Below are 15,214 nucleotides of genomic sequence, written 5' to 3'. Positions count from 1 at the left end.
GCACTTTCAATCACAAAATGTTTTGTTTTCAATCACTCGACAAAACCCACAATTCGTGGTTTTTAGGCACTTCTAACAAATCTTTCTCTGTGAAGACTTACAATCCTCCTCCACCAATGGGAGCACCAACCAAGTGAGCGAGACAAATAATCTTTGACTCTGAAAGCATACCCCTTTGAAACACCTTTTCCTTAAAAATACTTTAGTTTTTGCAGTTCGTTATCTACCCAGTTTAATTCACCATTCCCGAATTATCAAAAATAACATTATATTTAAGATTCTTTAACATTGACTCAATTTATGTTATTATTATTCATTAAATTCACTTGCAATCTGAACCTTAACACCCGTTTATTGTCTTTTTTTTATTACAGATACTATAGATACTATAAAAAAAATCCATGTATTATAAAAAAAAATAATAGATGGGCTTCAGTGAGTTAAAGGAAAACAATTCAATCTCTGGTTTCTGTGACAGTTTATAAACTACTCCACATAATAGTCTCGTAGTTTATGATGTCACATAAACCCTCGATGGAATTATTTTCCTGTAATTCACTGAAGCCCATCTATTATTTCTCTCTCTCTCTCTCTCTCTCTCTCTCTCTCTCTCTCTAAAAGTGTCATTTGTTTCTGGAGAACCTTACCTTGTGCTTTCCCATATTTTAATGTATTCATAATTAAAACAACTAGAAAAAAGAACACAAGTTTAATAAGGTCTTAATGACATGTAAAGGATTATATTTTGTCAATTCATCTGAGTCAATGATCTAAAAAACAAACGATAAGAAATGTAATGCAGCTTAGCATTCTTCTTCCAGCAGCAACCGTGAAGCTCACAATTCCCCAGAAATAAGTATAAGTTGATATCAAATGCAAACTCGAGGCACCCTAAAAGTATATTGTTTTGTGTGACGAAACACTGTAGTCCTTTAGAAGACCATCTTTTTTGACATATTGATTTTTCTTCTGTGTTAAAAATGGCCATACTTACATATTTGTGGTTTAATATCCTCATCCTGTTCAACAAAACAAAGTAATTATTTTGGTTCTTATAAAATTGGTTTCTCAGAGTAAAATGTACCTTTTTAACAAGCCGTGTGGTGATTTATTATATGGTGCTTGCTGCATATAATATTAAGTTTGGGGACTTGTGCACAGCAAGCCAATATTTAATATCCTGCTTTATTAGGCTGGCTGCTTTCCCTACTGTACGGTAAGCAGTAAGCAGTACCCAGCCTCAGGAAACTGAAAGCCTGAAGGAGTTTTCCTGAGTGCATGATTAAACTGAAGCCCCTGCATGAGGGACTGGCTTGTGTGCCCTTGGTAAACAGCCTTGATAATGCAGAGAATGTAAAGTAGTAGTACTCTGATTCAGAAGAGAATATGTCTTTTAATAAATTCCAGGAATACATTATACACACTCAGTCACAATGCAGGTCTTATATAAATAGTTATTTTGGCTTGTGCTCCTGCAAGCTCTGTAAAATGAAGTGGCCTTGTCTTTTTCTTCTTACTCTTGCACTGTATACACTATACAAAGCTATAGTCTCATGGAACATGTTTAATAAGGAGGCTGTTTTTCTTTGAACAATCCAACATAAAAGGCATCCATTTTATTCAGAATCAGATACTTAACTGTTTACTGACTTTTCGTCCTATGCATACATCAAGTGCTAAAGCTTAAATATCAAACCTACAATATGTACAGCAGCAGACTCTGCTCTCAGATTGCACGTCACTGATGAGTCCCTGTATTCAAAGACTTTTTTTTGTGAGAAATGACATCTAGAAACAAATCCTTTCTTCCCTTATTTCAAACTCAAGATATTTTTTAAACTTAAATCCCAATCGAATGTTTATGTTAATTTTTGTAGTAGACACAATCCTTTAGATTTTTAAACACTGTAGGAAGCAATATAATGAATAATTATTATTATTATTATTATTATTATTTATTTCTTAGCAGACGCCCTTATCCAGGGCGACTTACAATCGCAAGCAAATACAAATACATTCAAGTGTTACAATACAAGTCATTCCCTGGGTCAGGGAATTCATACTATAACAGTTTCACAAGTCTGTAAACTTCCATGTAAAAACATTTAGATCTTTACTACCCTCTCTATTAATGCACTGTGAATGATGACAGAACAGTATAAATGGAGTGTGCCCCTGTTGAAGTTTTTGCACAGTTCTAAAGAAATTACAATAGAACAATGCCATTACCTGTAATTTACCACAGTGTACAGCATGTCTGAATTGTACTGTTTTTGTTTACCAGTACTGTCTACTATGCCAGTCCAGCTTAACAGCATTTTCCTGTTGTATATATGCTTTATGATATGTCAGCTGGAAACATTGGCACATGTTGTCTCTAATGGAGCTCCCTGTGGTGCTTTAAAGCTCTTTGTAAACCTGCCTTGTCAAATCTCTAGGGACCCAAGTACAGGATATATAGGATATATAACAGTAGATTGTTACATCGTTAACTATGTACCAAATGACTATGTAGTATAAGTACCTCCACCGTTTGTTTTCAAACACACTTTCCCTTGACAAAAGGTATGTAGCAGGGCGATTGCCCTGCACGTGTGTATTTAGTGTTGATATCATTTGTATGGGGAAATGGGTTTATTGTATGTTGTTTTGGAGTTGATTTGTTTAATTGAATTATTGTTTTACAAACGGGCGCTCGATTGAGACTTGCTGCCTGCTAGGCTTGGTTGAGGGGGAAGGGCAGTAAGTGATTGGCTGTGCTGGACCTCAATCAGCAGGTGGGTGGGTCTTGATTGAGTGTCCGTCAGTTCAAAAGCATCCGCGGGAGATGGTTCGAGGCGACTGCAACGCCATGCCAGAGGGGAGCGGCGTATACTCAGGAGGAGAGAGTCCGCGCTGCAGGAACGACAGCTACGCAAGCGGTGCTTGTGAAGGCAATGCCCAGCCAAGGCCGTAAGAAGCAGCAGGAGTCGTTGTATGAATACCGGCTCATGAGTAGGTTAGTTAGGGGATAGTGATCCCATGTGATGTATAGCGAGGGTTACGTAGTGTAGCCGGTTCCTGGAGCGGGACGCCTCATTTATAAGGCTAGCACTCGCCCTCTGGGGCACCTTTTATTTGTAGTTTTTGTACTGTGTTTTATTTTGCTTTTTGTACAGCTTGCTGTATGTGTCCTCTGTGCATTACCATGGCTGGTAACGTCACATGACCACCTTTACTTTCATTTCTGTTTCCATTAATAAATCCTGCGCGCCTGTGCCGGCGTTTCAAATCCACCCCCAGTTGTCTCTCTGTTTTGCTAAACACAGCGGCTATCCACGCAAGTGACGTAAGACCCGGTCACATATGGTGTCGGAAGGGGATTCCGCTGCATCCTGCCGAAGCAAGGCTAGATCGCTACAGAGAGACATGGAGGAGCAAACCTCTGAAATTTTTTTGGGGGGACAAGGGCAGACCGCAGGTAACCCTGAGGGGCTGCTGAAGATGGATGGAGCCGCGAGATCCCGAACGTCAGTGAGGCTGAGGGAGGTCCGTCCCCGAGAGCTGCAGGAGGAGTTCTGGTCCTGGAAGCTGGCAAGGGAGGAGCTGGAGAGACTGCCTGCCTGGGAAGCCAGCGGGAGGAACTGCCTGCCGAGCGTCAGCGAAGGAGGACCTGTCGTTCGTGGGAGATCGTCTCAGAAGGAGGCGGGGCAATCCTCCGGAGAGGAGCCCCGTGAAGGGACACTGGGTTTAGGGGGTAAGCAGGGTTGAATGGGCGCCCCCTCATAGAAGCCCAGGGGTGAGAATAAGTGTGGTGATAAGTTGTAAATTAATTATTGGTAAATGATTTATGATATGAATGATAGTTATTGGTAATGTGAAATGATTAGTGTAGTGATAATTAGTAATTATAGGAATGATAAATTAAGGTTAAATGATAATAGTTAAATAGTGATAATAATGATGATAAATTATAATGATAAGAGTGAACTGGTGATGTGTATGGTGAAGGTGATAGTGATAAGGATTATGGTTAAATTTATTGTGATACTTATGGTGATAGGAATATTGATAAATGATTAATGATGGTAAATAATAGTGAAAGATAAAGTGTAGTTATAATTGTGGTGATTTAACATTGGAGCCAGTTAGCTGTCTGGTGGCTGGTTGAGGCTGGCTGGGCTCTAATGTTCCCTCCCACACGCCCATATGTGTTAGAATAGTATAAAAAAATAAAAAAAAAATTGGGGGGGATGGGGAGTAGATATAAAGAGTAATTTTTGTTTTGTTTTTTAGACTAGGTGTTTTGTAGGTTTAAGATGTCTGTTAGTGTAAATTGTAATGTGGTAGTAGTTATATATTAAATGGTGTTTTTGGATGAACCCTTAGGGTTCATCCTAAGGAGGGAGGTATGTAGCAGGGCGATTGCCCTGCACGTGTGTATTTAGTGTTGATATCATTTGTATGGGGAAATGGGTTTATTGTATGTCGTTTTGGAGTTGATTTGTTTAATTGAATTATTGTTTTACAGACGGGCGCTCGATTGAGACTTGCTGCCTGCTAGGCTTGGTTGAGGGGAAGGGCAGTAAGTGATTGGCTGTGCTGGACCTCAATCAGCAGGTGGGTGGGTCTTGATCGAGTGTCCGTCAGTTCAAAAGCATCCGCGGGAGATGGTTCGAGGCGACTGCAACGCCATGCCAGAGGGGAGCGGCGTATACTCGGGAGGAGAGAGTCCGCGCTGCAGGAACGACAGCTACGCAACCCTGAGACTGCAAGCGGTGCTTGTGAAGGCAATGCCCAGCCAAGGCCGTATGAAGCAGCACGAGTCGTTGTATGAATACCGGCTCATGAGTAGGTTAGTTAGGGGATAGTGATCCCATGTGATGTATAGCAAGGGTTACGTAGTGTAGCCGGTTCCTGGAGCGGGACGCCTCATTTATAAGGCTAGCACTCGCCCTCTGGGGCACCTTTTATTTGTAGTTTTTGTACTGTGTTTTATTTTGCCTTTTGTACAGCTTGCTGTATGTGTCCTCTGTGCGTTACCATGGCTGGTAACACATGACCACCTTTACTTTCATTTCTGTTTCCATTAATAAATCCTGCGCGCCTGTGCCGGGGTTTCAAATCCACCCCCAGTTGTCTCTCTGTTTTGCTAAACACAGCGGCTATCCACGCAAGTGACGTAAGACCCGGTCACAGTATGTTAAACATACAGAAAGTTGGCTCTTTTGAGCAGAAACAGACGTGTGTATGTGTGTGTGTGTGTATATATATATATATATATATATATATATATATATATATATATATATATATATATATATATATATATTTTAGCTCAAAGAGCCAGCTGCCCTAACGTTTCGATATGTTGTACATATCTTTCTCAAGGGAGCCTGTGTTTGAATCCAAACATTGGAGGTATTTATAGGTTTTTGACGGCATGACAACTACTTGTTATTGTTTACATTCAAATTCATGATTTTATATATATATTGTGTGACAGAGAAGGGGCGGAGGAGAAAAGATGTAGTCCAGGAGGGTGCTGCAGGACTACATTCCCCAGAATGCCATAGGAGGGAGCCAGGACGAGGTTCTCCTAGCTCTAATTTTAATGAGGGACACCAGCCTGTGATTAGGCAAGTATTTAAACAGGTTTGTTGAAGGTAAATATGTGTGATAGTCTGTGTAATAGTGTTTTTGCAACTGGTAAATGGCTTAGCCGTCCAGTTTATAGTTTAGGGATTAAAAGAAAAGTTTAGTTTAGCACTCCATGTGGGAGTTTTTGTTTGTTTATTTTTATTTCTGTAAATGTGCTTTAAAAAACATACTGTTCTTTGTCCGGGTCTGCTGATTTTAAAGGGGCAAACGAATCAGGAGGCTGTGATACTCTATATATATATATATATATATATATATATATATATATATATATATATATATATATATATATATATATTATTAGTCCATTAGCCTACAGTGAGCAGGGGCATGAAGTTGTAACAGTGCCCAGACACTATAATTAAAACAGACAGCTCCAAACTAAGACACTGTAAGACCAGGAATGCCATTCAAAGGAAATTAAATTGATATTTTCTGAGTAAAAAACTTAACCATGTAATGGCTGTCATATGAAGAACAAGAAAAATGGATGACATTAGTTGTGCCATACAAGTTAGCCACCCATGATTTTTCAAGGAACACATTATGATAAAGAAAGGAACCTGTAATTGCCAAAAAACACATTTAGAATGAGCAGTTCCAAAATAATACATGTACCATATGACTGATTTCTCCCCAAAGGATGAGCAAAATTATTATTTTTGATGCCAACTGTTTCTTCTGGCTTAAAAAAAAAAAAATTACAAACAGATATAAAAAAATATATCTTCAGGTTTCATTTTAGATAAAATGTGTAGCATGGTGAATGGAAAGGTCTGTCTTCATCCGTGATTTTGAGTAGATGGGTTTTAGGCAGCTTTCTTTGCTTCAGGGCAATTGAAGAATGGTTTCTGTATAGACCTTCGTTTTCTGGGAGATGCATATATCCAAAGTGAACTGTCAAATGCCAAGCTAAATGGCTTTCTTTTGTATAGTGAAGGCTAACTCCAGGGCTTAAATCTTTATTCTATAACTCTTCTTTAACTCTTTTTTTATTGACCTTTACTTCCGGTGACATTTCAGTATAGCTAGCATTTATCTAATCCAAATGCCCTACATAAATTGCAAGAAAAACATACATATACAGTGATTTAAATCTATTCTATTTTCTAAAAAAACGAACAAAACAATCAACATTTAATATATTTTCAATATAAGACATATGGAGCAATGACATTTTCTTTGAGCAACACATTTTTGTTACAGGTCCAGTGCTTAACTGAGCTGGATTCATTTCACTCTGCATGCCTGAAGGGAACACTGAGTTGAAAGGCGCTTCCCCCATTCGAATAATTCAATCTGGCTCTGCATTTGCCAGGCATAGTTTCTATTTCCTGAGTCGCCCTGCATTCATTCTGCTCTCCTTCATGTTATTTATTTTTGCTCATGCATTACTGGCTACAAACAATTGATATTTCTTTCTCACATTATTTTCATATACAGTATATATATCTCTTATACACAGCTACAGTCTATGCATGTCTACTGCACCATTTAAATCACTTGCTTATAACTTAAGATAAAAGTATTATTATTATTATTATTATTATTGAAGATTTTAAGCTTGTCACAATCATCTTTGCAATCATCTTTGCTCACTTTTTTTATACAGCATAAACAAAGAGGGGGTACAGGAATCACACAAAGGTATTGACAGCAATAATCAATAACATTGGCAACAAGCAGAAGACGTTTAAGAAAGCAATCTTGTCTTAAATCTTGACTGAATTGCACTGAAAAACTACTGTATAGGGTGCAATACATAATTTATAAGTAATAACATCTGTCAGACTTTGCTTAATGCTAAACAAATTACAGTATACAAAAGAATGCTGCTGCTGTAGTGAGTAAGCCACAGAGACAAATGAAAATAAAAATAGATGCTGAAATTAATAAATACAGTATAAATTATTTAAAATAATAATATGGAATTGTATAATCAGAGGCAAGCTGTTTTATTTATTTATTTATGTATTTATTTATTTATTTATTGCTTTAAAGGTTGCCCAGGTATCCATCTGGAATGATTAACAGAGAGGCTCAGTGACTTCCTCTTGACGTCATCAGTATGCTGTCCAGGGGAAGGTTAGAGTCTCGTATGACATTACATCCCATAGGGTAGCTCTTATTCACGGACAAGCATGTCGGCTGGGGGGGGGGGGGGGGGTTTTGTCACACTTCATATCTCTCAACTACAGCTTTCACCCAGCTGATGGCTGTTGGGTTACATTCTCCTCAAGTTCATTTTTTTATTTATTATTATTATTATTATTTCTTTTTATCATTATTTAACTTAAAAATCCAGCACACTGTTAGTGGATTGTCAAGTTTTGTTTATGTTGATTATGTAGATCCAGTTTAGCCTATTTTACAGCTAACCAGAACTAAGATATATGAGTGAATAGTAAATCAATGAGATCAAACCACAGTCACATGGCTTCTAGTCCCAGTAACTACTTCATTTATGTGTATTTACAGATACTTGGGCCATGCACGGTTAAATAAATCATTGTGCAAGTTTAAAATGCAAAAAAATAAAAAAGATTGTATTTCTTTTTTTCTCATTTAGAATACAGTACAGTAAGAACGCCTGCCCTGAATATATATATATATATATATATATATATATATATATATATATATATATATATATATATATAATTATTTTAGTACAGCGTAAACACTGTCAGTCTTTAAATATATTATGACATTCCCCAACACAAACAATATATGTCTCCATAAGGATTTATCTAAATAAAAAAAGGTCCATTTGTTATATAAATTAAGCCTTTAACCTTTCTGTCTCTTGGCAAGCATACAGCAACATAGGCTAGACTGGGTATGTATTTTCCCATCATTAACAATTGTTATGCTCCCAAAATATAAATTAAGACCAAAAACATCCTTCGGGTAAGATGTAAATGACCCATTACTTTTCAAATACTCACAGTTTTCACAGAAACATTTTGATAGAATGAAGTGCAAAGTGCCAAAACATTCAAACTGCCTTCCAACAGGCCAAAGTAAACAGTAATTAATCAAGTGAGAAATCTTGGGCAACTAATGAAACCACAATCACATATTGTTTTCTGTAATTGCCTTCAGTTCAGTTATATACCCTCATAACAGAAACATGCCGAGGGTATAGGTAAACAAAAAAGAGAAATCTAAATTTGGTACTTTTGTCATAAGAAACGCTCAAGTATATGCTGTTCTGGGAAAAAAAATAATCTAAAAATAGAACCAATGTGAAACCTCTTTCTGGGAAACATGACACGCTGTGTTGAACAAGAGTCTGCACAAACTTAATGCAAAATAACTACTGTAAGCATGTGGCTACGAGTAACTTGGAACAAACACTAGGTTTACAAATATAACAGCAACCCTGTATTTAAACAGAAATCTTCACACAAAATTCAGTAATTACTTATTAACTGATGAATTTTTATATATAACCCACCATTAAAACAAAAATAACCTATAATTAACTACATTAAGATCATTTCATACCAAATACCTTTTTTTATTTAAATTTAACGTGAAATGAATATTCATTTAACAAACCAGTGCATTTCTTCTTGTACTTTGCACACTAAGCCTGTAAATTGTTGATTTACTTCTGGACAGTGTGGTGTATGTGAAAGCTGCATTATAGTAATGTTCATCTTGAATTCAATCCTTGGGGGAAGGGGGCATATTGCACAGTATAAAATTGTTTTCTCATATAACCTCTCACAAAAAGTCATTTTGGTATTATTATTATTCATAGTGGCCCATGTCCCTCTCCCAAAGCCTCTCCTACACAAGATATACACACAAGCTCTCGAACAGTGAATTCCCAGTAAGGGAATAATGATCAACTTAGTGGGAATGTATTTTAAAATAAACATTATTTGGCTCTGCAATGAGAAAAAAAATAGCTATGAAGCTTCAAGTTCCCTCATACCAAACTTGGAACAAACTACAATAAATGCATGTAAAATCCCGCTCCTTCAGTACTAGCAAATGCCTCCACAAGAAGGTATGCTGACTTTTTATGTGACACTGACGAATAAACTAGATATGATTTACTCTTAAAAGTTTTAAGATGGAATTTATCTGGTATTGTAAAGTCTATTTTAAACTGCAAATTTTCTACATGTGAAATGCCTGAGTTGTTGGTGATTCTGACAAATTATTAGAATTTATAAGCAAGTATGGTTGGCTTGATTTGTAAGAGCGATTATAACACCAGAAATTAAATACAGTATCCAAATCTTTGTGAAACAAAGGGATTGTCATAGGTCTTTCTTTCTTTTTTTTTTTTTTTAAGAAAAAGCCTATGAGAATGGGAAGCATGTCCCATGGGCTAGAGCACAAACAAGTGTTTAATACCAGACAACACGTACTTTAAGCCAAGGCCACAATGACTGTGAACCACAAGGTCTGTGCCAGAATAACAGAGCTCTGGACGTTGCAAGAGAGCCTAATAGAGGACATGGCATGACTGAACTCTCTTCTACCCTGGGATTCTCCTGGTCTTGGAGGAAAAGGCAGTGAACCTTTACTTGATTTGCTCCTCAACCCACACTTGGGATTTTGTGTTTCCTCTTTTTGTCAGTACACACCCTACAGTAAAATACTTAAACATTCAAGGAGACTTCCAATGCATAAATAACATCTGGTGAGATTAATAAGGGTGTATAGGTTTTAAAATATGATTTTCATTTCAGCTTTACAGCATATGCAGTTTCATATGGTAATTACTGTTATTATTATAAAACCACTTGATACCTCAGTATTTATGGTCTCTAATAGTTTACGGTTTACGTAAACTGCTTACATTTTTCAAAGAGCAATCATGGGTTTTAAATCTCTACCATCTCAAACAGCGTCTTCCATGTTACTTTGATATACAAATCCATCTATAATAACCCAAGTCCTAAAAAACAGGCATTTATTTTGATGTTACAGTATTTCTGTGTAAGCAAAACACACAGAAGACATTTTCCCACACTCTGGTTAATGACCATTTACTGTATGGTAGACAGAAACATGGAATATGACCAGAATACTCAATGAATACAAGTGAGCCACTGTCTGACATCTCTCACAAACCTGACTCCACCATGTTCACTGAAACCACAAGTAGGTCTTATTACTTAACATGAAGCTCACATAGTCATGTTACTAGATGAAGATAGCCGATCAGAAGATAATGAAGAGACTTAATCTTGGCAAATTAACAAGTCAATAAAACTGTCTTCTACCTGCTGCTACCCTCCTAAAAACTAAGATCTTCTGTAAATGTATATGTGTAAAAAAAGATAGCCGGGAGAGGGTAGCTCTTTATTTTTAAATGCACTTTTCTTTTAGAAAGAAGTCAGACATTCAAGGCACTGCATTAAACAAATTAGTTAACCAAATAGGGGGTTCTACTATTAAACTGGGACTGTCTTCGATCTAATCAATGTAATACTAATACTGAATAGAAACACACAACTTTACTTCTGAAATGTGCTTTCACAAAACTATGTGCGATTTTTATACTGAAAAATGTAAACACTATCTGTGAGTATATGACAGTTGGAATCCCTCACTGTGATAACTAACAACGCGGTACAGCTTGGAATAACAAACAACCCAAAAGGTACATCGACAGCATACTGACAGCAGTCTGTCGCTGAGCTGAATTACTCATTCAGGTGAAGTCGAACTCAGAGTGAAAGTGGCACTTTCTATTAAAAAACAGTACCTTAAAACAAAGAAGACATACCCTCTTATCATAGTAGCGCTATGCTAACAGGAGGCATCTAGTTTACCTGGACCTCCACCACATGTGGAATAACTCATTGCTGTATAAAAGTAGCCATGGTTACAGTCTCACTGGAAAAATAATGCAGACTATTGCAATGCACAATTCCAACCCAGCAATTATAACAAAAAGTCATAATTAAGTGCTGTACTTTAATAGCTTAAAACAGTTAAATGATGTATTTTGTCTTTAACACCCAGGCAATATATTCAGTAAGGAGAAGACCACACAGATCTGCTGGTTAGAGTTAAGACAGGATATTTCAAATGTAATATGCCAGTTTTAAAATCAGCTCAACCAGAGACCCACAGTACTTTGCAAAACAGTGGGAAATGGCTCACCTTCCTGTGACTCATATACAGTACAACCAGCATGTGCAAGAACCTACAGAAAATATGCATAATTGTATCAAAATGTGCCTAAAAAGTGGACCCAGTTCTTTCCCCACCTGGTACACCGCTCTTGAAATGCACCTTGGCCTCAACATCATCTGCACCGCTCGCAGGTTCATAATCCGCCAGCTTCTGAGCACCCTGGAAGTCAAGTTCCATAGCAGGCCATCCCTGTTATAAAAGATATCCTCAAAGCCAATCAAGATGGCATCCATTGCAACTTGATATTGAAGGGATCAGTGGCAGCCAGGTTAAACAGACAGGTAGAGTGCACTCACACCTGGAATACTCCAGCCATTAATACAAAGCTCAAAAAGTAACAAGGGGTAACTTTACAGAAACCGTGTGTAACCTTTCTGTCCCACGCAGTGAGCAAGTGCCTCCTGTGTTTTCTTCTCAAACAACATGAAAGCAAATTAATAATGACAAAACCCCAAAGAATAGAGTCGGCAGAGTCAAACTTTTTTTCTTTTTTGTATTTTTTGTTCCAGAAAAGATGACTCCGCTGAGATAACTCGAGTGCTCCAAGTGAAAGTGAAGCCCTATGGGGAGAAGGCGAGGCATCTGTTCCTTGCTTAAGATAATCAGATGTCTTTATGCACACGTCTCCAGCTACTTGATACAGTATCTCCCTTCTAGGCTTTCCAAAAAGCAACCAGGGAACAAACTTAGCATCTTGGGAAGGTTAACAACTTTCTTTAGACTACTGGGATCCCATCCAGAGTACTAAAAAGACTGTTGCCTCAGTGCCAACATTCCCAGGACATTCTGTTATGCTGCTTAACCCTTTCCAGCCCACAAAAAATTAACAGCTGTTCTTTACAACAGCAGTATCATAAACTGTCTTTCAATGGTCTTCAGTCTTCAGTGCAGCTAATGTGCATGTTCACATTCTTCTGATTTAACAGCTGGAAATATCTCAGATTTAAGCCACAGAAACTGCAGGCACCATTACATTCTTTAACAGATGCCTGAGTGACTAGCATATTCACATTTACAAGACAAATAGCTACTATATATAATGAATCTGGAAAGACTATGTCAGCAGTTTTGCATTAACTTATTAATACTGGTATTTATCTACAGTCTTTAAATTTAGAACAAAAGCATAATAAGTATTTCATTCTAGTTTAGCCGCCTATCAGTGTCCAACTCCTCTATTTTCCTCTCTTGGTAAGTACAGTTTTCTGTATTTCTCCTTAATTATTCCTTTCCTGCTGTTCCCTTGAGAAAATTGCAAGCTACATAATGGGTAACTCTGCTGGAAAATAACAGTAGTTAAATCTTAATTGCATCTATTAGCATATGTTATGATGTTCATCAGGGGTAAATATTCTTAGTCTCTCTCAGTGTTTTGTTTTGTTTTTTTATTTCAGCCAGGCACAGCATTCTGGAGCGTCTGTCAATGGAACAAGCCCATGGCTAGACTGGTCTTGTATCTGTGACTTGTGCATCTACACTAACTGCAGTTGCAAAGAACACATCGATAAACTCAATGTACTTTAGAACATTCATTGATGAATAAGTCATATCTAGGACTTGCACATAGACCTTTTATTTATTTTAAAAAAATTTTGTGAACAATTATTTGTATTCATTTTCCAATTTTTCTCCCAATTTTGGAATGTCCAATTATTATTATCCTCTGAAACAAGTGCCATCAGCCGTCTGCTTTTTTTCACTCTGCAAGCCCGGTGTGCAGCCATATCCAGCTTAGAGCATTGGAGGACCACGCAATTCCGAATTGCATACAGGCCAGCCACAGGGGTCGCTGGTGTGCGGTGAGCCAAGGACTCCCCAGCCGACCTAACCCCTACCCTACCCTGCCAATTGTGTGACGCCCCCTGGGAACTCCTGTCCACGGTCGGCAGAGGCATAGCTTGAATTTGAACCGGCAATCTCCAAGCTATAGGGTGCATCCTGCACTCCGGGTGGATGTGCCACTCGGGAGCCAACATAGACCTTTTAGAAATTCTGGCAGCCATTGGTTACTCATTCTCCTGCAATAATTACTTACTCATAACTCCACACAGACCAGGTAAAGAAGAAAAAAAAATCCAGTATCTGTTATTTGCTGGTGGCCATCAACGGTTGAGAATTTGAAAACACATTTTCCGTGCTGGTTTCTTAGATTAGAACCGATAAACAGTTACAATATATTTCACTTTTCAGCAAACCAGCATTGTAAAATAATACCCAGATCTGCTAACCCCTAGGCTAAGCAGCTCTAACCAGGATAACACCATTGACAGAATTTCTGACAGGATTTGTAGTAATAGTTTTTAGACTTTAATGAGGGGACGGGTTAAAAGTTTATTTTTAGATGTACTCCTTTAAAGGATAAACTATGTAAAAAATGTATGAGGAGTAAGCCACTAATATGGCATTAAGATCCCTAGATGTTATACTGTATGCATAAGGTCCCCTGGAACCCTGGGAAAGTTCACAGAACAAACTGACCTCAGGATAAGGTTTTCCAGCACAGAAGACTAGTGAATATTTTTATTATAACTATTCCCAGAGAAAACATATCCCATTAAATTACTTCAAACTCATTAATCCTTTTTTTTTTTTTTTTAACCTAATTTACATTTTGAAGTAAAAAGCTTTTGCTATAAAACATATACTGCTCAGGTTTGTATGGCTTTCTAAATTCTAACTTATTTATTTATTTATTTATTTATTCTTTAATACAACTTTGGCTTTTTGTGCCTGTGCTGTATTTCAGTCGTTCTTCAAAAACATTCATAAAACATGCTATTTAATTGGCAGGCGATGACTAAGACAATGAATTAACATAGGCAGACAATAAAACCATCGTCATTTGGTGGTACAGACTTTCCACTGCAGAATGGCACTGGTGACTAGAGAATGCTTTATTGTGACACATCTGTTTCAGTAGAGAGCTGATCCTCTTGCATCACTGGGTAATGATTTTTCACCCCAGTTGTCCAGGGGTCTAAATCCATGAGAAGGATTCAATTCCCTAAACTAAATCATGTCGTCTGATAAGAGACAAGGCTCTGCCTTCAAGGGGCAAAGAATAACTTGAGAGGTTCTGTCACCATAAATTACACCTGACAGCCTATAAATACAACCTGCAGTTAATACCACTCTGCAAAGCAGACAGCAAAGACAGTCCTTGATGTCTGTCTGCATGTACAGTACAAAATTAAACAGCAACACTCTACGAAAAGAAAAACCCTTAAAAGAGCTTAAAATAATTGTTACAATTAATTAATAAGAATTTCAAGTAATTGTAGGTCAGTGAAATAGTATGATTATCAAGCTTTAGTCTTTTACTTCAGCAATTCACACATTTTTGGTAAGCACTTGTAGATGATTTTAGGTCAAAAAAGAAAACATTCAATAAGAAACATTCAGCAAA

General features: G+C 37.4%; 1 protein-coding gene across 9 annotated transcripts in view; it reads right to left on the bottom strand.

The window, feature by feature from the left end:
• frmd4a (FERM domain containing 4A) overlaps positions 1–15,214 on the bottom strand; it is a 171,515-nt gene that overhangs the window by 74,235 nt on the left and 82,066 nt on the right. For 2 of the 9 annotated variants that reach the window (XM_034025769.3, XM_034025768.3), the window contains exon 1: positions 11,883–12,354. The exons of 5 other annotated variants lie outside the window; for them this stretch is intronic. In XM_034025769.3, coding sequence (XP_033881660.3) covers positions 11,883–12,041 — 159 coding nt within the window. In that variant the 5' untranslated portion in view covers positions 12,042–12,354. Of the gene's footprint in view, positions 1–11,882; positions 12,359–15,214 lie in introns of those variants that run through there. 2 more of the 9 variants (XM_034025777.3, XM_034025767.3) reach the window with 2 other exon arrangements.

The sequence above is a fragment of the Acipenser ruthenus genome, chromosome 7 (assembly GCF_902713425.1).
Source record: "Acipenser ruthenus chromosome 7, fAciRut3.2 maternal haplotype, whole genome shotgun sequence".
Taxonomy (NCBI): domain Eukaryota; kingdom Metazoa; phylum Chordata; class Actinopteri; order Acipenseriformes; family Acipenseridae; genus Acipenser; species Acipenser ruthenus.
The sequence above is the reverse complement of the archived record's forward strand: the minus strand, read 5'-3'. Positions and strand labels throughout refer to the sequence as shown.